Source organism: Anopheles funestus, chromosome X, assembly GCF_943734845.2.
Source record: "Anopheles funestus chromosome X, idAnoFuneDA-416_04, whole genome shotgun sequence".
NCBI lineage: Eukaryota > Metazoa > Arthropoda > Insecta > Diptera > Culicidae > Anopheles > Anopheles funestus.
The window spans coordinates 16,550,183-16,577,901 of record NC_064597.1 but is presented as its reverse complement, the minus strand read 5'-3'; the positions used below and the strand labels follow the sequence as shown (position 1 = coordinate 16,577,901).

Below are 27,719 nucleotides of genomic sequence, written 5' to 3'. Positions count from 1 at the left end.
GATCCGAACGTATTGTGATAAATCATTTTATTGTGTTGCTTGTATGTTTTGGTTTTTCCAGTTTTTCGTTTTCGTTTCGGTTTTATTTATTTTCTTCTGTTAACAAAATTGCATTTAAACTGCTACGGTTTCTTTGTTTTTTGCTTTTGTTTTTTAAGTCAGTGAGTTTGTGTGTTACCTGCTGCTGTCTAATTTTATCAGAATGGTATATAAAGCCAAAAAGGGTGTGTGCGTACGATTATTTGTAGTGTTGTTGTAAAATAGCGTTTCACGATCTTGAGCATTTTATCTAAAGTAACTGTCGTTGAATGCTAGCTCAGGATAGCATTTTGATTGCATTTAGTTTTGTTGTTTGTTCAGGAAAGTTTCGATGCAACTTCGTTTTTTCTCCGAATAAACAACATACAAAATACAACCACCAAATGTTGACCCTAGCTAACTCGCCTGATATGTTGGAGATCAGGCTCGTTGTGATGATAGCTCAACGCCTAGCTTAGTAAATAAGCCCCGTGACACAACACTAATGTTTTGGTTTTATCTACTTTTTGCTATAATTTATCTACACCGTTTTCATTTGCCGAGTGTGCTAGTGTGAAAAAGTAAGCTAATATCACACGCACACGCATTCGCTACGGTTTATTTATTTTTCTTTTGCTCAAAGTTTTACTCGTATTGACTTGGTTTCGCACAGTAAAATTACCGTTTATTTTTTTCTTAACGACTTAAAATTACTATTTGTTCCCGCAAGTTATGAAAGATGTGTATATGTGTGGTAATTTTACTTTTATTAGTATTATCTGCTTCCGCGTGTATTTGTGTGATACTATTAAAAACGTAGCGAAAAACGGGTAACGTTTGCTTTTATTCGTTTCACTCATATTCCCGCCTAGCGGAAGTAATTGCCAATAGAGTTTGTAATGTTGGTGCGCTAGTTATATTGGTTGGTTCAATTCTCATCGTTTAAAAACATTTTTTTGTTACTAATTTTAAGATTTTTTCTTTTGTTCTTCAAACCGTACAGCCTCCGAGATAGGTTAAAAAGTTTATTATCTTAAGCAGTAAGAGATAAAATAAAAACGAATGCCCTTAATGATTTATCCATAAAAAAAGCCCGAATATAGGCAGAAAACATACAAAAACAAAATAAAAATCAACAATAAACTTTGTGAACAACCTGTCGGTGATATTCACCAATTATCTATCACCACACATAGCACCGGGTCGCGTTCGGGATGTGTGGGGAAGAATATGTTAGGAGCAACGTGAGAAAGGTAAGGTTTTTTTCGGTTTTTGTCTCTCTCACTCTCAAGGAACATTAAAGCTTCCGTGATCGGGGAACCAAGAAAGGTAAGTCACCGAGTCCGCACTCGTGAACGATTACGGCAACCTGTGTGTCACACAGCAAAACAACTACTACTAATACTACTACCCTACGGGCTGTTTCTATGAGGTTTGTGTATTGTATTCGTGTATTGATTCATCTAATATCGAAAATGTTTTATCGTCCTATAAGTGTAGCCTAACCTGTACTACCTGAGCTACCACAACGGGTTTACAGCCTCCGATCGAGGTGCTCCGAATGCCGAACGGAGAGATCGTCAATTCCATTTTTGTTGTTGTTGCTTTTGTGCAGTTCATCTTAACATAATTCGCTACAAAATATATGCCCAATATATCTTTACTTATATGCCTGGCTAGCTTCGTTAAGAAATTTCCTATAATTTCTTGTTTATTTTTCTTCGATGACTTACAAGACTCAAATGATGAAAAAAGACCTTTCTTAACCAGCCTTAACAAGCACCTGGTGCTTAAAGGACCTTTAACCGCCTGATAGCTTCCTACTACGACATACTACGCCAGAGTATCGCTAACTGGTTTGTTTCGTAGTCGCGAGTGTGATTAGTGTGTGTTATTGTGTGTATTAGTTAGTGTGTGTGTGAAAGAGTGAGAGTACTCGGGTTATTCGTACTACATACTTTACAATCTGACCCACTAGCTCATACCAATTTATCTGCAAAACGGTATGTTTTATCGTAATGCATTTGTTCTCCATTTCGACAAATAGAGATACAGACACGCATACACACTTAATAGCACGCTAAAAGGCAAACCCCGAAGACAGCTGCACTACTTATTAATGGTGCTGATGGCATCTTTCCGTGCGTGCACCATCGTTACGTTAGGAACTACGTTCGAATCTACACCATTGTTTTTTATTATTCCCAAGATGCCAAACTGTCATTCATTATTGTTATTGGAGAGGCACCCTTGGTAATATAGGGGGTGTGTGAATGAGTTAGTGTTGTGCTGAAGGTATTACGGAGGAAAACAAAAACGTAGGGGGGAAAAACTGAAGCTATTAGTGTATGTGTTGTGCTTAGAATAGTGGCGGTGACATTTTATACAGGCACACCGGTACGGTCCTTTATTTTGCCCAGGACACTGGAATGCATACGACTGTAGCCTCCGCTGCTGTGGGATTTAGTTAATCCAACGGTGAGCTGTCCAACAGTACCATCACCACCACCAACACCTCCACCACCACCGACTCCTGCCAGATATAGCCCACTCGATTGGCGTACCAGTTGATGAGCACTAACCGCACTGCTCATACCGATTACACCTCCTCCACTACCTCCGACTCCACCACCGGAGAAGAACATCGCATCGTTACCGATCAGTGCGGCGGTAGCATTGCCGGTGTGTTGATGCTGAGCTGATGCGTCTCGTGCCCGATCCTCTTCAGTGCGTGCCTGATGCTTCGCCAACAGTTCCAGCTCGGCATCGATTGCCCGGAACTGCCACGTCCAGTTTGCTCGGTACAAGAACGGTCGATGATCGAACCGGTTATCATCCGGACTATACGATTCCGCATGATATGAAGGTGTCAGAACCGTCATCTTGTGCCGGTTGATCGCATAACAACGGAAGAAGTGTTTCACCCGATCGGCCACATCCTTCGGGTCACGGTTACCGTCCGCAACGGCAGCTGCCGCAAGTTTGCAAAACATGCTGAACGGACCACAGAACGCTTGCTTGCGCAAACGGCCAAACTCGCTCAGCTCCTGGTATGTGAGCCCCATGTCCTCCTCATCTGTCTGCGCGATCGCTCCGTCTACGAGGGGTTCTAATTCGGCGGTCGGTGGTGCCGCCACAATATCCGCCACCACCGACAACCCATATTCGATCTGTGCGTAGGCAAGGAACCGTCTTAGGTCCACCTTCGAGATACCCCCGATTGGGTTGACGTCTGCCGACGAACAATCGTATTTGGTCATGTACCCGCGCAGTGCCTCGTCGACGTTAGCCGAACCGAGCACTAGCAATCCGCCGGGTCGTTGACGCACCCACAACATCAGCTGCGCGAACAGATACGACAGAACCATGCGCGTTCGGGCCTGGATGTTTTGTAGGGCGAGATTTTGCCGAGGGCAACCGCCAGCCGCCCGGAAACGGGGACGCATTCCGGTCGCTAGCTGGAAGATAGCGAGCAGTGCACTGACCGCTCCATCGATACCGATGTCCAGATGCGAACTCCCGATCTGACCGGCTAACGTAGCCGCCCGGGCACGTGTTTCTCGGCTCGAGTTTTCCGTGCCCATGTAGCAAGTAAACAGCAACCGGCCGCACAGTTCCGATGCGTTCGTCGGCACATACTCCGGATCTGCCAGTATCTTCCGGCAGTCGTCCCTCACCTGCCGGTCACCCTGCTCGATCGCTTTCACCACCAGTCGGCACATCGAATACACGATGATGGCAGTACTGCTCGAGTCGACGCCACCGCTCAGCGGAAGAAAGAATCCACCTTGTCCGGAACGGCGCAAATAATCCCAAAGCCAACAGGCTGGCCCGAGCGCAATTTCTTCTTCCGGCAGGTGGTAAACCCATTCACCGAGCGGGCTGCTTGCCGGCGTACCCGGATGATCCCGATCAGAGGAAGCCAGCTCGAGCTGCAGTTGTATGCGCGGGTACGTCGGTGCGGATGCGGCCAGGGAGCTGCGGGACCGCAACGCACCCCGATACGCCCGGATGTCCTGCAGATCGAACGATGCCACCGTGACATCCACCTCGCTGAGCGCAAATTGCTGACCCCGGGCTATGATTGAACCGTTCAGGGCAACTGCCGAGCAGCCGTTAAAGTACACTCGCTGCCCATCGCAACCGCGCAGATTGCTAAACAGATATGCGCCGCCCGCCTTGTAGCTGGCGTTTCGAATCAGATCGGTCGTGATGTGTGCTTTGCGTAACTGCATGTAGCTACCGGACCCGTTCACAATGATCTCGACGCCGGCTAGCGACATGTCGATGTGTTTGCTGCGTGGGTTCCACAGCTCCTCGCAGATTTCGTACCCGAGGCAGGTGTCGAGCGTGGCTATGACCGCATCACCGATCGGTACTGAGTCTTGGCCGAGCGCCAGTGCCACAAACCGGGGCAGCTGATAGTCCTCCGTCTGGCGCTCCTTCGTCCAGGGCGAGAACCAGCGCGTTTCACGATAATTTCCATCGTCGCACATGATCATCTTAGGTCGGATCAATACGATATGGCCGTTGTAGAACGCCACTCGGCAGTTGTACGCGACATTACGATGCTGCACCGGCATACCGACGTCAATCAGCATACCCTGCGCAATCGGTGCCTGCACGATCTCGACCAGCGCTTCCCAGCAATGCAGATACGTGTCCGGCTCGTGAAAGTGATCTTCGCAACTGTATCCGCTACAAAGAAAGAGAGAGATAAAGCGAGATATGAAGAAGAACGTATTGTAATAGTGTTTGGTGTATCTAATTAACACACATGACAATGAACCACGGTCTCAAGTGGATCAATACATCGGGATGAGATTACAAAAAAAAAAATGGTTTTGTTATTTTTGTAAAATTTAGGAATATTTTTAAAACGCATGTATCATTGGAGTTTCGCGAATCTTCGGATATTCTTTGGAGTGTAGAGTGATGATTCAGACTCCACACTGGAGATAGACATATGACATATGGTATATGTCTCTTCCCGCTTTTTACCATACACCTACCTAACTTCGAGCTCCGGTCCGGTCCGATAGGTGGCGCCATTTGCCGCGGCAATATTGATCGATAGCAGGATGCGCTCGAGATTACCCTGGAAGTCCATCGCCCATTGGTTGAGTGTGGCGACCGCCACCTGCACATTGTGTCCCATCGTACGCCGTGCCTTCTTCGTCAGCTAAAACGAGAGAAACCCAAAAACAGAGCATTAGAACATAGCCTACACGATACGAGAACTGTCTCATGAAGGGGGCAGAAAAAACAATCACCAATCTTAACTAATAACAAGAGAAAACAAATCCCCACGCGACAGTAACGTCAAACAGTAAGGAAACGTTTACACTACTACACTGAGCACTGAGATGTGTGTTACCTGCGCATTAATGCGACTACTGCTACTATCCTCCCGTTGCTCCATGAAATCGTTGGTAAGAGACCTTGGTAAGCGACAATTGTGCTTCTGCTCCTTTCAACAGAATTATTCTTATACACCGCTCGGTTTTACAACACACGCGGCCCCAGTAGTAAATTATTACAAAATTCTGGTTTGTTTTTGTTCCAGTTGCCAAAAAACGCGAAAAACAGAATGCTCTCACGCTTAGAAGGACCTCACTCGAAGGACTCTTGGAACGCTTTGGGACCTAACGTAATTCCGCATCAACAACGCAACCCAAAAGAATGTACTAAGAATGTGAGAGCAGAGTGAGACGTATGGGATGAGAGGAGTTTTGTTTTTGGGGCAGGTTGTGGTGTTGGAGTCCCAGAAAATGGGAGCGAAGAAGTGGAGGATGGTTTTATCGATCAAGCGAAGGAACTATTTCAAACCTGGTGAAGCTATTCGCCTTTCTCTTTGCCTGCAATTTCTTTTTTTTTGGTTGGAACACGTATTCGAAAGAGATGTGATAGAGAGCGAGAGACTCATTCTATCGAATGAGTGTTAATGGTATGAAAGGGTAAGCAAGCGAGAATAATTCCACCATATTTATAGCCGTGCCAATAAATGTACCATCCGGAGCGTACATTCTGATAGTTCCGGTGGGTTCGTTCACCTCGCATTGGACGCTGAAAGCCACGTACACCAAAGTACTGAAATGGACTACCAACAACATGACCTACCTTCTGGGATTTAAGACTCAACCGTCAACGGTTTTAAAATGCACGAGATCTAAACTACAGAACATAAAGGTGCACATTAACTACCAGCGAAGAAGGGTGGTCATTTAGTATAAGCTCAAGAATATTCTCAACAGGGTTTGCGTGATGCTTGTGGTTGTACACCATCAGAGCTAACCTGCTTTCCACCCGACAGAGGAATGCGCCTCACGGGTTGCATGTCTGGTAAAATGACAAACCCTTGTCTCAGCCATCGCGTGTATGAAGAAGACGACCCAAATGAACGTGGTGACGATGCATGCACTCACATACGTCATTCTCATGGGTACGTACACAATCCATTAACACATGGGAGACGTCGACACGATCTATACGTAGTATAACTGGAGACAAAGCACCATTTGCCATTTTTCTGTCCCTCTTGTTCCCGCTATGTCTAAATGCATATTTTATCAAACCCTCTTTTACTAGAACTGCTTAAAATAAAAAAAAACTTATAAGCTTCCCTGTCAATGGGTAAAAACCACCAGTGTGCGACGAGCGACGTCTAACTGAAGGTATGTCGTGCTTGCTTTTCCCCCTAAACTGCCATCGTGCCATGTCTCATGGCCTCATGTGTATCTAAGTTGCTCCTCTGTTGGCAGTGATTGCACAAAGACCACAGCCTAGAATCGCCCGTAAAGAAAGAAAAGAGTAAACAGAAAAAAAAGTTCGCAAAGATGGTGCGCACGGTATAGTTAGGGGTCAGGTACGAGAGCACCAAGCGAGATAGCACGAGAGTGAGAGCACAGAGTGTACAGTCACGCAGTTGCTAGTCGAAAGCATTCCTTTCGGCCACAACTGGAGAACCGCAGAAGGTGAAGGGAGGCCGAATGCTTCCTGGTGGTATGACACCGCCGCAGCAGCATTAGTGCTGTGCTGCCTGTGTACAGGGTAGAGACATCAGCAGGGCGAAGCAACACCGTACCGCAAACGGTGAGTGTGTCTCGCAGGCTGGAAGCAGAGACCGCACTTCTGCACTGGCAGTACAACGGTAGCTATCCCAGCGTGCGGAGACGTGTTGGTGTCCCATATACAACCACGGACCACTGTGACAGTGCGTGTCACGCGTGTGCGTAGTGTCACAGAGTGATCCGTGTTTGGTGTGTGCAAGCAGTCCTTGTGTATCTTCAGTGGCGTGTACCAACGATCAACTTCCCGAACCGTTGGAGTCTGCGAGTCAAACGATAACGGATATAAGAAGAATACTCTCGAGCCGTGCGCGCTTGAAATGTCGGGATGTGCTACAGTTTGGAGGATCCACCGAGCGTCGACAACCTGCAGTAGGTAGGAACGCGAGAAGTCCGACATTCACATAGCAAACTGTACAAGCCTCAACACACGGGACACGATGATGGACGCACCCTTGAACCTCAACGAAGGTAAGTTACAGACTCCTCTCAGACCAGACGCATTGCACAATGCGGTTGTAGAGACATTCACAATAGTACCTACACAAGCAGCAATGTGTAACTCATCGAAATCTTCCCAAAGAGTCGTCCTTAAAATAGCTTCCGCTTTCTCCTAAAATGGGTTTGAATTATCGCCAACGCTAATCACAGAGAGATGGCCACACAAAGGAAAGGTAGAAAATAGGACACCCTTTTTTGTGTTAGTAGGACAGCAAAGCGCGTCCACCACGCTATAATGGTGGTGGGAGATAAGCTAAAAGTTAGTGTTCTCCATAAATCAGATATCAAGCGAACAACTCCAATCCATTGCGATATAACCTCAAAAAACCCCTCCAAAAAGCGAAGAGAACGAATAAAAGGATGCGGTTGTTAAATGGTTGTTTGGTAGGTTCGTTTCGCTTGTTCCCATTTGCCATTTACTTGTGTGACCTCCTTCGATCCTGCGGATGACATTTGTAACTGCCACGTGGCAACTGACGACTGGCGCCCGACCACACGATCCACGCTCCAAATCACAACATCACTCTAACAGTGAGGTTTGGTTGCGTGAGTAGGAGTTCGTGTAACTAAGCGACCCCAAAACCGACTGCGAGAGGAAGGAGGTTGGGGAGCTCATGTTTCGCGTGATGTATTTATTTATTTGTTGTAACAAATAGAAACAATATAAATCAAACCTTTTGAGGCTCCTTTCCTCCCGCTTAACGTCTCCACTTGGGAACCAACGACAACTATCGTAGAATTGTTATTGGTAGATGCGTGTGGATTGAGAAGTGCTTGAAAGATGTCTACAAATGGAATGCCTTGCAATTCCGAAGTACCGTAGACTTGTTGCAGCAAATACGTTTGACAGCTGTCAAATTTTTCAAAAATTGATCTATTTTTAAAATCATAACTGCAATCACCCTTTCCTACAAGCTATTTTTGGAACATCTTCTTCGGGATGGACGAGAATTGATTTTTAGTATCGCACACACGTGTACCTTACAAACTGTGCGAATAGCGTGCGTATATTACACCAACTCGTTGTACCTTTTCACCTCAATGTACTTGCCATGAACTTTCCGTACGCTTCCGTTTGGTGGTTGCTCATCCTACGTTTGCTTTCTACATGCATACACGCAGCGAAAGGGAGAGCGAACGCTAGGAAGCAAAGTTGTTACACCTGCCAGTTGTGAAAGCTTGGTAGAATCTGATCAAGTTCATTTACCTCCTATCACTAACCGCCCAAACAGGCGCTTCCGGGTTGTGGTAAGCGGAAAGGTACGGTTCTGTGTTGGAATGTTTGTGTGTGTGTATATATGCTTATAATACTATGGAATAATTGAATGATTTTGCCTCAAGCGATTGAATCAAGCGAACAAAAAGGAGACCAAGGCAACATTAGGTTTCTTCGAAAGTACGGAAAGCTCTCTCATAGATGGCGCTAATTAGAATATGTGTCAAGAGCATAAAATATTGTGACGAGGTAATTAAATGTTTACGGAGGATGTAAATGATAGTTTGCTAACTTTTTTTAGACCTAATTGTTATTGTTTTAGACTTATTGCATTGTAGGGGCGGCCCGGTGGTGCATGTGATAAACGGCGCCAGTCCACACGACCGGACCGGGTTCAAATCCCATCCGGACCGTCCCCCCGTAGCAAGGACTGACTATCCGGCTACGTGATAAAAATAAGTCTAGTAAGCCAGAAATGGCCGGCGTGACCTATAAGATCGTTAAAGCCAAGAAGAGAGTGTTATTGTTCACGCTTTAGTTTCACTTTTAGAAATGATATCACTATTTTAAGTAATTTCATTTTTAGTATCTCCAACGCGTTTTTAGATAATTCAAACCAAATCTTAGAATAATAGTATTCTGATGGACTTTTCTCACAACAACATTCGACAATTGGAATGCTACGAATGAAAATTGTCTTTACTTTTAACGAATTAGAATATAATTGTTATCTGTCTGTATTCATAATTCACGTTTTAGTATTACTTTTACTGTTAAAAAACAACAATTCAAAATTGACTCTAGACTTAATACGCTGTAGATAGTTGACCCGTTGATCTTTATAGTCATAATTTTAATATTTCTATGTCCATACATAGCTTAAATCTTACAACCAAGGATTGTAAACGCAAAAAGAATAAACGCTACTGCTGTTTGGCAGTGAAATAGATTTTCTTTTTATAATTATCATGTGAGACCTTTTAAAATTGTGTTTTCCAACGTTGTGTCCAATCTAAGTGTTCACTCTATATAACAGTGAACATATATGAAACTAAACTTTGTTTAATATAACTAGTATGGCATTAGAAAATCGATTCCCATAATTCTGCGTTTGTCAGGTGTAACAAAGCATATTTATTTATTTTATTTATTTATAATTAATTATTACGGCTTCGGCCGTATTGTCAGCCTCTGAAGCTGAAGAAGTACATTTTTCACAAGGCATTTCCTCCTTGTATTTTACCTTATCCCGGGCATACACGGTTGTAACAAAGCATATGCTCGGGTTTTTTTTTGTAAAAAAATGAAGTAACAAGGTTTTGGTGTGGTCAATTTGTAAAAAAAAACATATTTAATCTTTACATTAATAAAACATATAACGCTATAATAAGAGGTTTTCCGTCCAGACTTGCACATTCAGTGATGCCAAATGTCAGTTTGACAGAGACAAAAGTTGTTTTTTTTTGCTCAACTATCATTTGAGATACAAATCTATATGTTTCGTATAAATTTTTTTCAGATGTTAGTTGTGTCTTTTTTACTAAATGCGACACACTTTGTCGTACACCCAAGGTGTCTCGCCCGGATTATGACCGGGGATCCGGTTAATGCACTATCCATCCATTCAGTCGTCGCACGATGGGCTCCTTTCTAATCCTGGACATGATGCCCGCGGTTGTATGTATGCATGTGTACGTTTGCCACAGCTCAGCCCGCACATGATACACCATCCGTGAAATGTCTCTCCGCCGGAATGTTTGTTCAATACTCCGTGCTACACCGCTGCACCCGACCATTCCAACTCACTTCTCCCGTTTCTCCTTGCGGCTATCACTTCAAAGGATATTACCCCCATCCACCCACCTAACAGAGGAAGTAGTTCCCGTTTTGGGAACGGCTGGTCGGGTATTGTGCGGTTGGGCATAAAGAAGGAGAAGGGAAAGAAAGAGTGCACGTGGTGATGGAATGTGGTGAAGAAATCTTTTTACAGTAAACGGGTAACAAATAACCCCTTTTTGCTGTATGTGTGCCTTTTTCGTTAGTACTATTGTGCTGGATTGCGTGCCACATTCGTTTACTAAGGTGCAACGGTGAATTTTGTTTCGTTTCGTACCATGCATGAAGGAAGCGAACAGAAAGCGAGAAAAGGCGAACAGGAGCGAGAAAAGAAAAATATAATAAAAGCGACTAACTTTCGCTGCTAGGGTACAACAGACGGGTAAACCTTTTACTTGTCCCTCACCTACTGCGTTGCCCCTTTTCGTTTTTCAAAACGTCAAGTGGCAACAGCAAAATTTAATTTTGCACACGGTAAAAAAAGGATATTCAGCGCAAGGACAAGAACGAGTCGAATGAGTACTAAAGGAAAACAAAAAGAGCGGTTAAAAGGTGTGTTTTTTCTCTTCCTTGGGGTTTGTTGTATCCAACACAAAAAACTTTAGGACGAATTCTTTGGGCTGAAATGTCACAAGGAAACGGAAATGCTGAGTGTAGTTTCAATTGCAATCGTTATCCATATTAATAACGTGCCGGTATACTTCAGTTTGTTGTTTTAATAAATACGGAGGCACGTCGTCCAGGTTTGCCAACGTTAACAAACACAAAACAGGGTACACGGCAACGTAAACAAGACATATAAAATAATGCATGCGAGGAACACAGACCAAGTACCTCATTAGGTCACGGTCTGGGCTAGGAAACACAAACAATAGGGCGAAAAATATATCTGAATAGTTGCAGCAAAATATTCCGTCCAGTATTCTGCACAATTTTAAAAAACATGCTCCCTATTGACGGTAAATCGATGGCTTTGAGAAATGGTTGACTGTGATGTAGAGCACAAACACCCATGTACTTGCACCGCCTCCTTTCCGTCCATTCTTTCCCCCTTCTTCAGCCCTAAATTTGATCTTGAAATGAAAAGCAAGCATTGCAACAGAGACGACAACGTACATTCAATCGCTAAAATGGCCGTAGGTCACCATGTCCCGACCAAAGGAGTTCTCGTCCATTTTATAGGTGACAGGGAAATGAGTTGATTTGTTACTCAGTCTTCTGCGCATACCTCTCTTTTATGTACCTCGTTACCTCTCTTTCCCTCTCTTTAATACACATTCAATGCATACGGCTAGACAGCGGTATAGTGTGCAATCACCACCACTACTAACTGATATCCTTTTTTGCAAGAATTCAAACTTCTCTCGCTCTTTCCCTTTCTTTTATGTTTGTTATACTGCACACATACACACACACAATACAAGAGAAACGAGACAGCAGACGAGCTGCGAGCGAACAACTCAGCTTGGATGTTTTGCTGCCCTGGTTACCTGATTTTGTGAATAGTACGGGCATTATAAGGGTTGGGGTCACACACCACACCATCAGACGTACCGAATCACTAACTACCGGTTATACTATTTTCCCCTTCTTCCGCTCAAGCTCAAAACAAACGAAAACATAAAGCTTAGGAAAAACTAAAACAACCTCCCCCTACCGTAACACTGCGCTTGAACTCTTGCGTAGAGAAAAGTGAGGTTAGGCGAAGATATACTAGAAAATTCAAGGAAGTATCGGTTAGTTAGCAAAACGCGCGGGAAACAATTTGCTGTGGTTTGGATGAAAGAGAAAGCAAGATGTGCTGTGCGGAAAAAGGGGGTGGGTGGAGGTCGGGGGAAGGGAAAAGTAGGAGAACCGTTTGATGAAAGGATGGGGCGAACTGGGAGTTATATTGCCGAGACGGACGTCCCTGCACGGCTACGTCCAATCGGAACCTTGGACTGAATAATATGCTGCGGGGCACGGTTGTTGGTGGCCGGCGGTACCGGTTGATGCGCGCAAGCGGGAAACGAATTCTTGATGTACATGGTGTACACGGGTGCAGCTGCAGCCCAGAGCCACGTCGACCATTGTCCCGTGCTGTCCTGTGTGTACGTTTACCGGGTGCTTCCGACCGCAAAGTTTCCCAATTGTTGTGCCCGTGGTGCGTAAGACGACCGTTTAGAGCACAGTTTACCCGCAAGAATATCGATAGACCGAACTGTGTGTGTGTCCGCGAGTTGTTCGGGTGAGTGAATGTCCTTGCGACTCGGGCGGACGGATTAAACGCGCGAGTGCGTAGGGACATGTACACCGGCCAGGTTGAAACAAACCACGACGACGAGGAGGAGGAGGAGGAGGACGAGGAGGGACAGACGACGACTCGGATTATCAAGCGTCATCATGAACTGGAGCCTGGCGGCAGGCGATCGTGTCCGGTGTCTGCAAACGCAGCTATTCCCGGTCTGTGCCACACTCGCAGCAAAAGGTTAGCAAAAAGACGAAGTGTTCCACAATAATGGTCCAACAGTGGGTATCCTTCACTATTCACACACACAAAAGACAATGCAGGATCTTTTACTTTAAACGCAAGACATTCCAGAGAACCCATCCCGTCGCGGGTACGTTTGTACATGACTCACCATAAACTCTCATCCCCACATCCCAATTCCATCTAACGCACCGCAAAAAGTACCGTGCTGCAAGGAAGGTGAATACGGGCCGTGAAAAATAATTTTCACCCGTCACTCAACATTCCACAGCAGACAACAAGGTGCCATCGCCCGTGGCGCTCTCCGACAGTTCGCCATTTACCCGAAACATTTTATCGCGAATGAAAGAGACAGCGAGTTTACCTTTCCCATAACCGTGTGATGGAATACGATACTCGTACCCATACACATGCACACATGTACATTCACAAATCAAGGAACAAAATGTCCGAAAATGAGTCAACAAATGGGAACCCACGGTAGTGGGTACAACCACCACCAAGCAAAAAAAAAGGACGATGGAAAAACCCCACGGTGAGGGGTGAAACGTCAACTGCCTTGAAACATAAATCGGGTAATGCATGGGAGCGGTATGGAGTGCAGAGTTTGCGTCTGGGTGAATTGTTTTGCCGGCTACCGGTATACCAGGCGGTAGGGCGCGAATTGACGAGTCGTTTTAGCAATGGAGCACAAATAGTCAGACACACAGTGCGATAGTAAAATTGGACAACATGTTTGGAACATTGGTGCATTTCACTGCAAGATTGGCGAGTAGGAAAATGCTGTTAAACGGTACAAGGTGATGTGAATAAGTCACTCATTTTTGGAGTCTTTTGAAGTTGTAGTAATGGCTGTAGAATGGACAAGTAACTTCCCGGAGATATATTTAGATCTCCAACAGATATTCCTGGATGTACAGCTCTTTGAGCAGGAACTCTCGGATATTTCAACTAATGCGTTCGAATGGTGACGCTTTAGACCAGCGTTCCCGAATTTCAACTTGACGTTCGTGAGAAATTCTTTGTGAGAGTGGTCAATGTTCTACGAATGGAACAGACATATATCCAGATATAAAGCGGAGCTTTTAAGTTGCTCAGTATAATTCAGTAGTCTTGTTCTATTAAATTTTCCATCAGACACCTCAAAGATTCAAGAAATTCCGATCGCGAATTGTGAGGATATTGTTATCATCTGATTGAATGTTACCAGCTATACTACACATAGTACTATTACTACAGTTTACATTAGACGTATTTAAAACAGACTCGTTTCACCTATCAAGGCTGACCTCTGTAGTTAAACAGCTGATCGTTGTTAGCGTTCAGAAACATTTGTACTCACACATACACCACCCAACAACAAAAAACCCCCCCCTGGTACACGATAATCGACCTTCAAAAGGCGTTGCAACGAACCGTCACTCAACACTTGCGTACGGCGAGTGTCATTACGTTCACTATCCTTCTCCCTCATACCGAATAACAACACTGCCACCGCACGTACGTCATTCCTTGCATGACACATCACACAACTGTCGCGTTTGGCATTAGCAGCTATAGTATAAGAAAAGAAAAGCTGCATCGCGGATGAACAGTGCGAAACATGAAGGAACCGTATCATCCGCAGACTTTAGCAGTGTTGCGTCATGATCGGTACGATGCTGGTTGTCACATTCTTCACGAAGATAAGGCTTTGAATCGCGTTTGAAGATTTGGCTCCGTTCCGATCCGTTGACGATCGAGTTGGGTGTGCATTGGGGAAGATGGTTAGCCCAATCAGCAAGTTGGCTGGGCGAGTGGCCAAAAACCAAGTGCTCACGGGAGCTTCTGCCGATCACGTGCAGGAAGAGCGAAAAAGCTCGCACCCCGTATAAACAAAGAAAAAACGTAACGTGGTCCCCGACTAGCTTCTTGCGTCGTTTGCTATTAATATAATGCTTGGTCAATCAATCCCTTCCCCAACTTTGACGCCTTCCCAGCCGACCGGGTAACAAACTGGCGTAGGTCATTAAGGTGCTCGCAAAATCACCCAACACCCACCCACCTGGGGGGATTGGGAGACAGAAAATATGGAGCATTTTTTTTTTTTAACAAAATCACGACAGCTGGGAAATGTGGGAGGTTAAAAATCAATCACCGGCTATAGTTCGCGCGCCTATGTCAAGACGATCGGTAAGATAAGTCCGACACACGCCGATCAGGAATGTTTTTGCTGCTGTTCGTTCGAACGATGCCACAAACACAGAAAAATCGCTACACGGAAAAGAATGCCCGCCCATGTACTCGCGAAATTTGCAGTGAAGCGAAAGGACACAAGGCGGACCGTTTTTTTTTTGTTCACGGTTCACAGATTGTTTGTGTCCCGCGTCTCGAAGCAGCGAAACGATACCGAACAGGTATATTTAAAAACAAAACATCGCATCTTTCTACAAGCGTTCGCTCGCAAATTTGTTCGCACGTTACATTGCGAAGCGAGATACAAACAGCAACGAAACAGAAATATTTTGTCTTTTTTGGGATTTTTGTTTTATGTGAGGTTATGTGTACTCTCTGGAATGCAATGTTTCCCCCTTTGTGCCTTTGATGTTGGATGTTGAAAAGAAACCCGAATAAATAATTAAATAAATGACACGATAAGAATACTCAGGAGACTCGACGAAAGGACGTCCACAAAATGTCCGCTTTGGGCAGTGTCAAGTGTGTTGGTGTCGGATGTTTTATCGTTCTCGGTACAAAAGAACATGCTGCGTCCGAATTGGTTCAGACGCTCACAGGTTACACGAAAAAGCCATTTTCCGTGCGTTCCAGTCGCAAAGGATCGTTCCGAACTAAAACAAAACGAGTTGAATAAATTTGGTTCTTTTGAATTCAGAGAAGGTCGTTTTTTCACTGTGTTTATCTGACAGAAACAGATAGCATTAAAAAAAAACCGATAAAAAATGGACATCTGTTCACCCTCGGAATAGTCAAATGGATACGTAGGGTTGAAGAAAAACAAGTGCGTAAACGTAGTTAGGGTCGGGAACCTTACCGGGTGGAGTACACTTAACTTCACTTCCGGTGTATCCATTTCAATCGTACTGCACAAACAACCTGTTAGAACTTGTCAACAAAGCAGCAAAGCAGAGAGAACAGAAGAAATAGTACAAACACACCTAAAGACAAAAACAAAATCAGTCCCAGCTGTCATTTGACATTTGTTTTTCCACACAGACATTAGACCAGCCGTAACGGATTGGCCAATGATGGAATCGGTTGATGGACGACATATGCTCGCGCTACGATTCCTCCGCATATGTCTTCCCTCGGCACCACTCCTTCACTGCAGTTCCTTTCTCACGCCTACATCGTTTGCGTGCAGATCAATCCGGTCCTATCGTATATCATACGCCAATTGCTTGTCCCATTTGGGATGCTACTGCCACCGTCGTTGTTGCCGCCGACCAACATTGCCCTTCGTTCGCTCGAATTTGCAATAGCACGGGAGAGTGTGAAGCGATTTTCGCACAGTGTGTCCGATGGTGGACAAAACTGTTTTGTAAATTTTCTCCTTCATTGGGAGACTTCGTCGCTTAAGCTTATAAGGTAAAAGAAAATGATGAAAATTGCTTATTATTGGTATAAAACGATAAAAATTTTAAAAACTAAGCTATTTTTTTTTCATTAAACCTCCTGTTTAATCCTGTTCGACGAACGATTTGTTTTTGCATCTTAAGAATGGCCAGGCCGTATCAAGACTCATTTTACCACATAGCAGGATAGTCAGTACTTGTTACGGGGAAACGCTGTGGATGGGATTTGATCCCCACTCCGGTCGTGTGGACCGGCGCCATTTATCACATACACCGCCGGGCCGCCCCAACGGACGATTAAATGAATAACCATTTATTAAATTCTTTTTAGCATTTCATTAGTTTGAAGCATTGGATTGAAACGCAGTATATCGTCCAGTAAGAAGTATTTGGACCTCTGTATCACTTAAAAAAAAATAAAAATACGTTAAGCATCTGCTTTTAACTAATTTTCAGATTTAGCTGAAAAATAATTTTACTTTTAATCATCATTTTAACGAATAATTTTACCACTCTGTTTGTTTACAACAAATTCAGCGTTTTGTAACTAAACAAAAAAAATCTAACCCATTTTATTATTATTTTCATAACTTTTTGTTAAAAACACTTATATATACAGAGCAATAATTAAGACAAATAACTCGGTATTGGTTTTTTTGTCCCATTCTCCATTTTTCATAATAATAAAATAATATATGAAAACTTAATGTAACATTCAAATGTGCAATTAATTAAAAAAAAACTTTCTTTTTCATTAATATCAATTCACTTCACTGAAAAATCAATATTCACAACAGCATTCACAATTGCAAATGTCACCAGTTGTTCACTTAAATTCACTCAAACTAAAAACTTGTCCATCAACTGTATTACTGTGCAAGCGAACAGAACAAAACGACAGTGCGCTGCTGCTGTTTCGTCGCGTATGGGGCCAGTTTGTTTGCGTGAAGCGCGCGTACAAAACTCTCAGCACCCTCATCCACCCATTGAAGCTACCACCCTCTGCTCCTTTTTGCACACACTCACTCGTGTATCGTTTTGCATTCTCTTTCGCTCTCTCGCAAGTTTTGTTTTTCCTTCTACGTGCGTCGTAGATGACATACATCGGGAGACTTTTCCACCTTCGCACATGTGAGAGACAGGGAAAGAGAAACAGAGTAAGCGAAAGAGAGAGAGAGAGAGGGAGAGAGCGTACAAGAAAAGCGCACCATTCGGCGAATGGGTACGGGAGAAAGAGAAAAAGGAGTGAGTGAGACGGTGTGAGAAGGATCTTGGATAGAGGTTGGGAAAGCGTACATTCCCATACAGTCCGGAGACCGACCAGCCAGCGGCCAGAGGCGTTCGCTTTTGCACATTTAGTCGCTCGGTGAAGACGCTCGTCGGTGGACGTATCATAACAAAACGCTCGGGCTCGGGTGTAGCAGTCCTCGCCGTGCATACCCACCACCCACCCCCATCAGCAGGCAGACGTGTGTTTGTGTGCGATATATTTTTTTTTGTTTAAAATTTTTCAAGTTCGCGTATGTTGTGCCTTTTGGCCACCGCGTTCTCTGTGCCCTTTTCCGTGCCTTTGCGACGATCGTCCAGTGGTGTGCGCGCTCGTGCCCGTATTTAGTCGATGTGTGTCCCGCGGTCAGTCCGTGTGAGTTATAGTGTGTCATGTTGCGGCGTTTAAGTTGTTAATTAAGTAACCAGCGGCCAACCAAGGCTCCAACAATCAAATCCCGTACCAGCGTGACTGATCAACAATCATTCCTTACGACCAACTGCTAGCACCGGTACGAAATATTCCTCCCGCTTAGAATTGTCACATACAGAAAGGCAAAAATTAAAGAGAGAGGGAGGGAAAAAAAGAGAAAGGGAAGGCAAGAGCGAGGTCCAAAAATCATATTCAGCATCCCAAAAACGAACACCACCGTCAACCGGGTTTGTTATTATTTACAAAATAAACGCGCGACAGTAAAATTTACACAGCAGTAGTGGCAGCAGCAGTTTCCCGCTCGCAACACACACACACACACGCCTAAACACATAAACCATGCGCACCATGTCGGAAAAGTGCATTGATGCAATAACAAAACAAAACAAAGAAAGATTCACTAAATAACACAAAAGAAAACATGCTGATCGTGCCTGCAACTGAACAGAGAGTGCTGCCCTGTGTGTGTGTGCCGCCATTTGCCAAACAGCTGATCGTTCGCAGTTGGTTTCGCTTGGTACCAAAGCGCCTACCTCCCTTTCCTCTACTATTACTTGCGATCGTGTGCCATACAGAAAAGATCAGCAAATGGGAGGGAAAAAAATTGCATCGTGCCAATCGCGATACTGCCCTGTCGCGAAGAGGGACCATGATGTGCAACCGTACGGGCAAGGAAAACCGGGGTTGAAGGCGGTGTGTTTACGTTGCTCTTTCTTATGATCGCACTCCGCTAATTCTATACGGTGCGCGTTTGGTTGCTATTTGTACGCATTCAGGTGCGACCCAATGTTTGTCTCGGGGGTAATAGTTTGTTTAGCAATGAAAATTATGTTCTGTTTTTGTTTCACGTGAATTCACTCTGGAAGGACAGGGCGAAACGATCCTTTGAAGTGTACTGTTTGATCTTTACTGGTTGTTCGGTATCATACACATAAAATGAATGGGGTATATTAAATCATATCGTTTGACTTTAACTAAATAGCTTTTATATACTGAAAGGAAAGGATGGCTTACTATCCCACTGAAATAGGGTTTTAAATACATTTTTTTAAATATTTTTATTATGTAATAAACGATGCAAAAAAGTATCGCAACAAATTAAAGCTTATAAAGCTTTAAAATAGGCATTTATTGGAAAATATAAAACCTTGATAAAGAAACAAAAAAAAACAGTGTGTCCGATAGATGACACTAAGGACACTCTTATTCATCTACACTGCTAAGAAGAAGAAGAAAACATCAGTTAGATCAAACGATGAATAGACGAATTTAAATGAAACCTTACTATAAAGAAACAACTATTCTTATCTCAGCTCTATTGCGGATTTTTTGCCGTTCCACCTCAAACAACATAACGCAACAAAAACTCTCGAAATGAAATTCTAACCACCTTATGATTAATATACTAAATACCACTGAGTCACATTCCGTCACGAACGTACAAAAAAAAGCACAAAACATCTCATTTCCCCACATCTTCCAATCGCATCCGTCCACTGAACAGCTAGTAAGTTACCAGGCGTCTCCATCGCAATCACCAAGCACCAGGCGTCTCCATCGTTCTTGAGCAAAACCGGGAAATACAAACTGCGAAAAACGCCTCAAATCTCACGCGAACGAGCTTTTTCCTTTCATCGCGAACGGGGATTTTCTTGTACCTTTTGTGGCCTCTGTGCCTCGCATCTTGTGCTTTACCCCCAACACTCCTTTTTCCACCCCTTCCCATCCCTGTAAATAAGTACTCGCGATGGTGGTGGGTGCGCGCGAGTCAAGTGTGCGAATGTGGTAACAAAATAATAATAATAATACTAGCAGCAACAACAAAAAATCGCAAGCTCATTAGGGCTTATGAATGTTTAATCAACCCCGGGCAAGTGAAGCGCAGCCCATCGCTGACGATTTCGGTTTTGTTGCGGTGGTTTTGTTGCTGCTACTACTGTTCGACACTGACATATACTTTTAGCGAAAGGAAAGGCAACCTCATCAACCGTTTGCTGGTGTGCTCAAGTGCCTTGTTGGCCTCGTTCCGGTGGCACGTTTGTGCTGGTCCTTTTTCCTATCGATGAGATTTGCGCGTTCATTTCATCAAGTACAAATGGGATGAGTGTGCAGGAGAAGCAATGGAGAAGGAAGGAAAACCACCATCTTGCACTTTCCTCCGCCACGTTTTACTGCTACGTCCCTTTACCCTGTGCCATAGAAATCGCTTTTTTATATGTATCGCTTCTGCTTAAGTGATGACAAGCAATGAAGGAAGAGTAGAAGACGAACAGCAAGTAGCAGAAAAAAAGCTTATGAAAGAATCGCATCGCCAAAATGGGAAGATTTATTTTTACCTGCCCAACCACCACCAACGTAGCGCGATGGATTCACGTGCTTCTTTGTGGCTGCATTGGGTGCAATTTTAGTTTCACACTAATGGCGAGTACATTTGTACCGTACTTCTTTTTTTCTTTTCTTTAAATCCGATATTCCGATTTGTACCCTCTCCCGCTAAACACGACGAAATGTTCGCTCATAGAAAGTTATTTTACTGAAAAGGAAGTTAAAAAAAACATGAGCTGCTTCTAAATCTAATCACCAATCTAACTTTTTTTCTTCTTCCATTCTTTGCTTCTTTTTACGCGCCAGCCGGCTATTTGGGCAGCTTTCTGTCGAACAGCCTCAAAACGCATCAGCTCGAGGTGAACACCGACTCGAAAACGCTACGCCCGATTGCACGTCTGAAGGAGCCGCGGGAACTGTTCGCACTGCCGAAGGAACGAGACTATGATTGCCCCCAGCAGGCCCCCCGATGGCCCATCGAATGTCAGGTACGTCCGGTTTTTGTGTCCCATACGTCATTCCTAGTCGACTTCCTTTTTTTAAGGAAGGTAGTTTTTTTTCGCAAAACTATTTATAAATATACTTATAGAAAAGAGAGATAAGCAAAACGAAATAAAACTAGTGAATGGATATGACGGGAAAAAAGGGAACTTTTTTTTGCGGAACGACCGTCCTGTCGTTTTTTGTTATGAACTATTCAGATTCAGAGCTGTCAAACACCACTTTCATAAGATTACATAAAAGGATCTAAGATAAAACTACTTTTTATATGCATTTTGACGTTTGCAGGCTTGCTAAGTTTTTAGTTTTAGTTTTTCGAGCACTTGAATACTCGATAAATATAAAAGTATTCTTCGACAGAGTTAGCTTGCGAGTTAATGACAGAGTTAGTTAGTCATTGCAGAGGGGGAACCATTTTTTTTTCAAATTAATTTCTTGATATTTGTTAAATGCATTGTTCCGTTGCATCATTTCACGAAACACTCTTTCAAAATATTCGAAAAGAATTAAACAAATTCTTCCAAGTGATAGCTTGATTAACATTTAAACTTTCCAAAAATACCCATTGAATTTGACAGCCCTGAACCAAATGGCTGGAGTTAAATTTTTGAGTGATGAAGTGATTGGTAGTGTGTCTTCATCACTTCAGCACATTGACCCGTTCTCTTCAAACTCCCACACTCATTCACCAACGTGTCTCAACCACGGGTTTTCTCTCACCTAACTCGATACGTAGACAATTTTGCTTTTTTTTTATTTGACAACTATCGAAGGAAGAGTTTAGGTGTGTTTGTGTGTATGTGTGTGTGTATTTTTTGTTGTTGTTGTTGTTCGCATTTTAACACGCGAAACACATCAAATACGATTGCAAACATTTACCAAAAACAAAATAAAAATCAACATCAAACTCAACACAGTACGGGTGATGTGAGAAACGAATTGGTGGAGAATTTTTTTTTTTTTGGAACCGTTCAACTTGAAGCAAACGGTTGCTTGCAGCAGTGCGAACCTTTCGAACCATGATGGAGGCGCCCGGTTGTTTGTGTTGTTTCAAGCAAGGGAGCACAAAGGAAACGGGAAGCGAGAATTTGCAACGAAAACACGAGTGGTGTGACAAGGATGAAGCAAATGGCTTGCAAAATGAAACCGGTATACATAATGGCATGCAATGTGTACGTGTATGTGTTTAATAGGGTGAAAATAAAAACATTAATTGTTAGCATTTTTATCTCACGCAATATATTTTCGAAGGGTGAATGTAAATGAGACGAACCAAATTTGAACACCTTCCTCATTCTTCTAGACAGAATCGTACTTAATGTTTGCATACAAACACACATATATATATATTTAAGGTAGATAAAAAACTAATTATTTCACTTTTTCAACATTTCTTCAATCTCGAATGAATAAAGCGTACTAACCTTATTGAAGCAATCGAATACTGTTCGCTGCACAAATCAAGTGGCAGGTGAAATGACGCGTTTGTGTTAATTACCATTAATCGAAAATTTTACTCAAGCAAGAACGAAAAAAGCAACACCAAGACGCCTAGTCACTCAAACTTCAAAAAAGGAGGGGGGCCTGGGGGAGGTGTGAGAGGGGGGCCGACTAGAACGGCTAGGCAATTAGCTTACAGTTTCGATCACCTTTCATCTAACTTCAAGGGGGTCTCTTTACCCAACCCACCCAGTAAACGTTCGGAAAGTTGGCTAGACACTAAATTTAGCCTTCTCCGTCCCCCGTTTTTCTCTTTATATTCATTGCCCTACCCCTACTCCAGCCGCTGTGACCCATTGCAGAAAAACGATCAGAAGTTTTCAAGGATTTTTATTTTCTTTTCTATTCTTTTCATTCGATTCTTTTCCGGGTGCGTGTTTTTACTTTTGGCTGTTATTTATCTGCCCGGAGAGAAAGAGAGAGAGAGATAGAGGAAGACGGGCGTTTGTAATAAAATCTGGCAGGATCCCGGTCACGGCACCACGGCACTCTAATGTTAATTGGTTTTGATAAAAAAGTTAAATACAAAAAACACACTCTCACGGTTCAATTGGTTTTTCGTTGTACCGAACGCGGGTGAGGAAGCATAAGAAATAAAGTGTGTACACCACCCGGATATTTTGGCACGGAGAAAAGTTTCGAGCAAACTTTCAGTTGTACAAGCTTTGAAAGTTTTGACTTTCTCGTTTAGGCTTGTTTTGATATTTTCGAGTCGTGTCCTCCACCCCGATGAGCCGATGAGAAAAAAAGGTACGGGTGACATACCCGATGCTGGTGCACGCGTTGTGTATCGGGGTAGTCACACACACACACATGGGTGTGTTGGTGCGGGCTGAACTGACTTTAGCATTAGTTCAGAAATTGCCAAGATCAAAGCGTACCTAAAGCAATGTTCAGCAGCAGGACGAAAACGCACCGTGATGCCGACGTGCTGGGATGGGAAGAAGTGTGTTAGGGCATGCAGGACACAAGCATACAAGATCCTGTTCGAGCTTGGTTCGTCTGGCAGTGAAGTGAAATTAATTTCCCTTGCTTTCCACCGCCCACTAGCCCATTTCTATCACACCCTTTTTTGTTTGGAAAGTTTTTTTTTTTGCGAGAAACAGCTTGCACAACGAATTCTTCTGTGTGTGTGTTTGTGTGTATGGTTTTTAACATATCATTTGTTTCCTTGTCATGTTATTTTGGTGTGTTTTGTGTGTGTGTGTGTGCTGTACCAGCATTATTTGGTTTGCTTGGAGCGACCAATCAAACAAAACCATCAGATACCAGACTGGTCTTTATGTTGTTATTTTTGCTTATTTTGCCTTTAACCGACTCGACTCATTCGTTTGTTACGTCACTCGTCCGTTTAAATGAAGCTCCTTTGCAAAAAAAAAAAATCACGCAAGAGAGAACCCAATTGTACCCGAAATTCCATCATCGATACCCCGCTTCCCAACATTCCTCTCTCCACTCGTCCTTCCCTCTCCAGAGGTTCCTGATGAAGTGATTTCAGTTCTTGCAGCGCGCGCCGGCCCCAAACCGATCGAAGCGCAATGAATTTTCAGCACGGCAACCCGTCCACTTCCGTCATCTCTTAGACAGCGTTAGTTGGTTAGCCGGGTAAAAGAAAGTCGAACGTTAAACATACACAAAAAAAACTAAATAAATCAAACCAAACACCCCTTCTTTCTCCCTTAACACAGCGCACGAGATTGTGTTTTCTTTTTTATTGACGGAATACTTCCAATCTAGGGTGAAATCCATTTTCCAAAAGCAAAGGTACAATGACTCCTGTTTTGTTATTCCGATACTTCATTCCTGCCCTAGCATATCCTTTCACACACTATTATCATGCAGGAGGCAACACACTAGGTCTCCTAAATTTAGAGTTACGTCTTTCTTTCCTTCCCTCCTTCACCAAACCTCCAACCCTTCTTGTCCCACCCACGCTCCAGACCGACTATTGCCATCATCCCCCGCCTGAAGGGGGAGGATGTTTACCACCTTTCCCCCGCCACCCCACAGAGTTTGTGGGATAGGGGTAGGGAGGGAGGGGAGAGAATAGGGGGAGGATTCGATTATTTTCTCTCTCTGTCTCGTCTCCTATACCCGTCACCGGCTTGTAGGACCGTGATGAATAAATATCCATGCTAAGTGGCATCGTGGCCGGGTGGGTCGCTGGCATTGATTAACCTTTTCCAGGGAAAATCCCGGCCAAAACCGTCGTTAAATTAATATTCGCCAGGTCTCTGGGAGAGCGCGACACACTGGCGACACACAGCTGTTGCTAGCTGCGTCATATCTGTAGACGATGGGGGGGTGGGGGGGTGTGGGGGGGGTGGGGAGAAAGAGAAAGGACGAAAAGGGGCGGGGAAGGAGGGAATGAATTGGCCGATAGAAAAGCGGAGGGAAACAGACTTTAATTGCTGGTTTGCTTTGCCATTATGGTTAAAGAAAGCAACAGCAAAAAAACACACACACACATTGTAATTAATGGCGTGTTTGAGGTGGAATATGAAATAATGGTACCGGCATAAATCGATATGCTTTAATGGTACACATTGATTCTCGATGATAAATTCATAACGCAAGCAGAAAAATAAATCTTTGTTTCGGTCGTAGAAATGAAACGTAGAATTTATTATCATCCCATTACGTGATTTAATTCGAGCAGGTTTTAGTTTTTGACATTTACTAACGATGTCAAGCAGTTTATCATCTATGTCAGCAATAATTAATGCATATTACAAGAAAATCGACAAAACAAAATTAACTTGTGTTAAAATGTATTTATTTTCCCATGTAAAATAACTTTCTTTTGGGTACTATAATTGGTTAAGCTAGGAAAAAAAATTATAACAACATCTGTCAAAAAGAGGGCCAGCTATCGAGCAGTTTAAATTGACACTAGAATATACACCAGTACAAAATTATGTAAGAATTTAACACGTTTTACAAAACATTTCTTTACACTTGTAACTGCATGAGCAAACGGTTGACAATTTTTTAAATTCCATATTAATTTTGACATTAATTGAACAGGTACTCGAAGAAAAATATTTTTCATATCTTTTTTTCCTTTTAAAACAAACCTCTAATACTAATAACTCTTCAAGAAAGCAATCACAACAAATAACTATCAAGCGGCACTGTTTCAAATTTTAAGATAGATAGAAAAAGTAAGCAAAATGGTGGAGACTTGCAAAAAAAATCAAACCTTCATCGTTGGTTGTACACAACCATCACACATCGGTTGTGAAAATGATGATGATTAAAACAAAATAAGCAGCAGAGCGTAGCAATTAAGTAGCAAAAAGCCCAGTAAACCATCCCAATTTAACGCTTGCTCTCATTACTCTTCCATGGTGCTTTAGGTACTCGAGGAGCGTGTGTACCATCTGGATGACGCACCGGAAACACCGGAACCGTACTACCAACCGACCGGGAAGGAACTGCAACCGCGCCCGGTAGGCGAAGAAAATGGCATCATCGTGTACAACTACAACCCCACCAGCGCTGTTCACTACGTAAGTAGTCTAATCACTCTTGCCGATGCGCATTCGCAACCCGCCACCAGCGTTGGTGTACGTTGCACCGGGAGATAATCCTGGTGTGCGGCTGTTACCATACCCGCTGCGTCCTTTTGTGCCGCGCTTTTGTGTGTACATGTGCGTATTGTTTGTGTGTTTTACCGCCGTGATTGTTATTGTTCTTGCTGTTGTTGTTGTGGCTGCCTTTACTTCCAACCCTTACTGGTCCAGATCATCGACCAGGCTTACATCTCCGCTATACCTTAATGGCTGATAACACACACTAGAAAAAAAACAGCGCTGGGAAAAAAATGCTACAAACTACACCCAACAACCCGCCCAAAGGAAGCTTTGACATTGCTCCGCCTGGGATGATGATGAAGGTGGTGCGTGTGCATGTCTTTTCGTCGTCCGATGAAGCATGCCGCATTTACAAGCTACTATCCCCAGGCGCTAATCTCATCTCAGTGCGTGTACTGCAGCCGTCAACGTGATAAACACGGTTGACGCACTACTCTACTATGGCAAACACCATTGCCATTCCACAAAAAAAAAACACAAAAAACCAACCCATGCGTTCAATTAGTGCAAAGACTCCTTCCCTCAACATCTCCCATCCCCGTCATCTGCTCATCATCATTTCTTAACGCTGGACCACTCCAAAACGTGTACATGGGCTGAGATGGAAGCTCATTAGCGGAAGTAATAGTTGGTTTACCAGTACTAGTTTGTTCGACTTTTGTTACGTTTTGTTTTCTTTTGTTTTTCATAATTACCTTTTTTTGTCTTCATTGCACTTTCTTTTTTATTTATTTTTCCCCTTTTAACCTACTCCTGCTCTCTCTCTCTCTCTCGCATCCTTTTGTCCCTTATTGACTCCTTCCGTATATACCTCAACCACTTCCATGTTTACATGTATCTCGTTCATCGTACATTACATCGCTGCTATCGCTGAATTACGTACCAAATGTCAATTTTGGCAACCAACACACACACACGCACACACAGAAGGATGATGATTTACGGGTGACACCTGAATCCGATCCCGAACCAGCATCATGCACAAAAAGTGAAACGATGTTTCGACACCTGCGACAGCTCCGTCGACGACTCCAGCGCACACTACTACACTGGGAGCAGAGCGAATACGCCGATCGGGACTACTCTTACGAGGAGATGAACGATGTTAACGAGATATTGCCGTTTGACGAGGAGAACGTGATCATACATTCGGTGGAGGAGTCACCAACACCCGAACGTGAGATTGGCTCCGATCCCAGACGGCTCCACTGTCGACTCAAATGTCCAGTACCGGAGGAGCTCGGTTTGGAGGATAACGCCTCAGCAATCGCAGATCGTACCAACACGGCACGGCCAACGGTGGATGATGAACTCGAGAGTACGTCTGCCGATAGGGATGGTGTAAGCTGTAGCCCGGATAGTGATGAGCCCGGCGGCTCGGTACTGAGACACTCCTCCGGCAGTATCGGCAGTAGCAA

General features: G+C 43.8%; 2 protein-coding genes across 3 annotated transcripts in view; one reads left to right on the top strand and one right to left on the bottom strand.

Annotated features, from left to right (window-relative positions):
• Positions 1–46: 46 nt before the first annotated feature.
• LOC125762933 (glutamine-dependent NAD(+) synthetase) overlaps positions 47–27,719 on the bottom strand; it is a 37,217-nt gene continuing 9,544 nt past the window's right edge. The window contains exons 1-3 of one of the 2 annotated variants that reach the window (XM_049425614.1): positions 5,396–7,014; positions 5,031–5,200; positions 47–4,716 (exon numbers count right to left, since the gene is read on the bottom strand). In XM_049425614.1, the coding sequence (XP_049281571.1) occupies positions 2,400–4,716; positions 5,031–5,200; positions 5,396–5,440 (2,532 nt within the window). In that variant the 5' untranslated portion in view covers positions 5,441–7,014 and the 3' untranslated portion in view covers positions 47–2,399. Of the gene's footprint in view, positions 4,717–5,030; positions 5,201–5,395; positions 7,015–27,719 lie in introns of those variants that run through there. The other variant, XM_049425676.1, reaches the window with a different exon arrangement.
• LOC125762406 (cytosolic carboxypeptidase Nna1-like) overlaps positions 7,526–27,719 on the top strand; it is a 30,409-nt gene continuing 10,215 nt past the window's right edge. The window contains exons 1-3 of the mRNA XM_049424470.1: positions 7,526–7,556; positions 21,011–21,192; positions 26,065–26,217. Of these exons, the coding sequence (XP_049280427.1) occupies positions 7,526–7,556; positions 21,011–21,192; positions 26,065–26,217 (366 nt within the window). The remainder of the gene's footprint in view (positions 7,557–21,010; positions 21,193–26,064; positions 26,218–27,719) is intronic.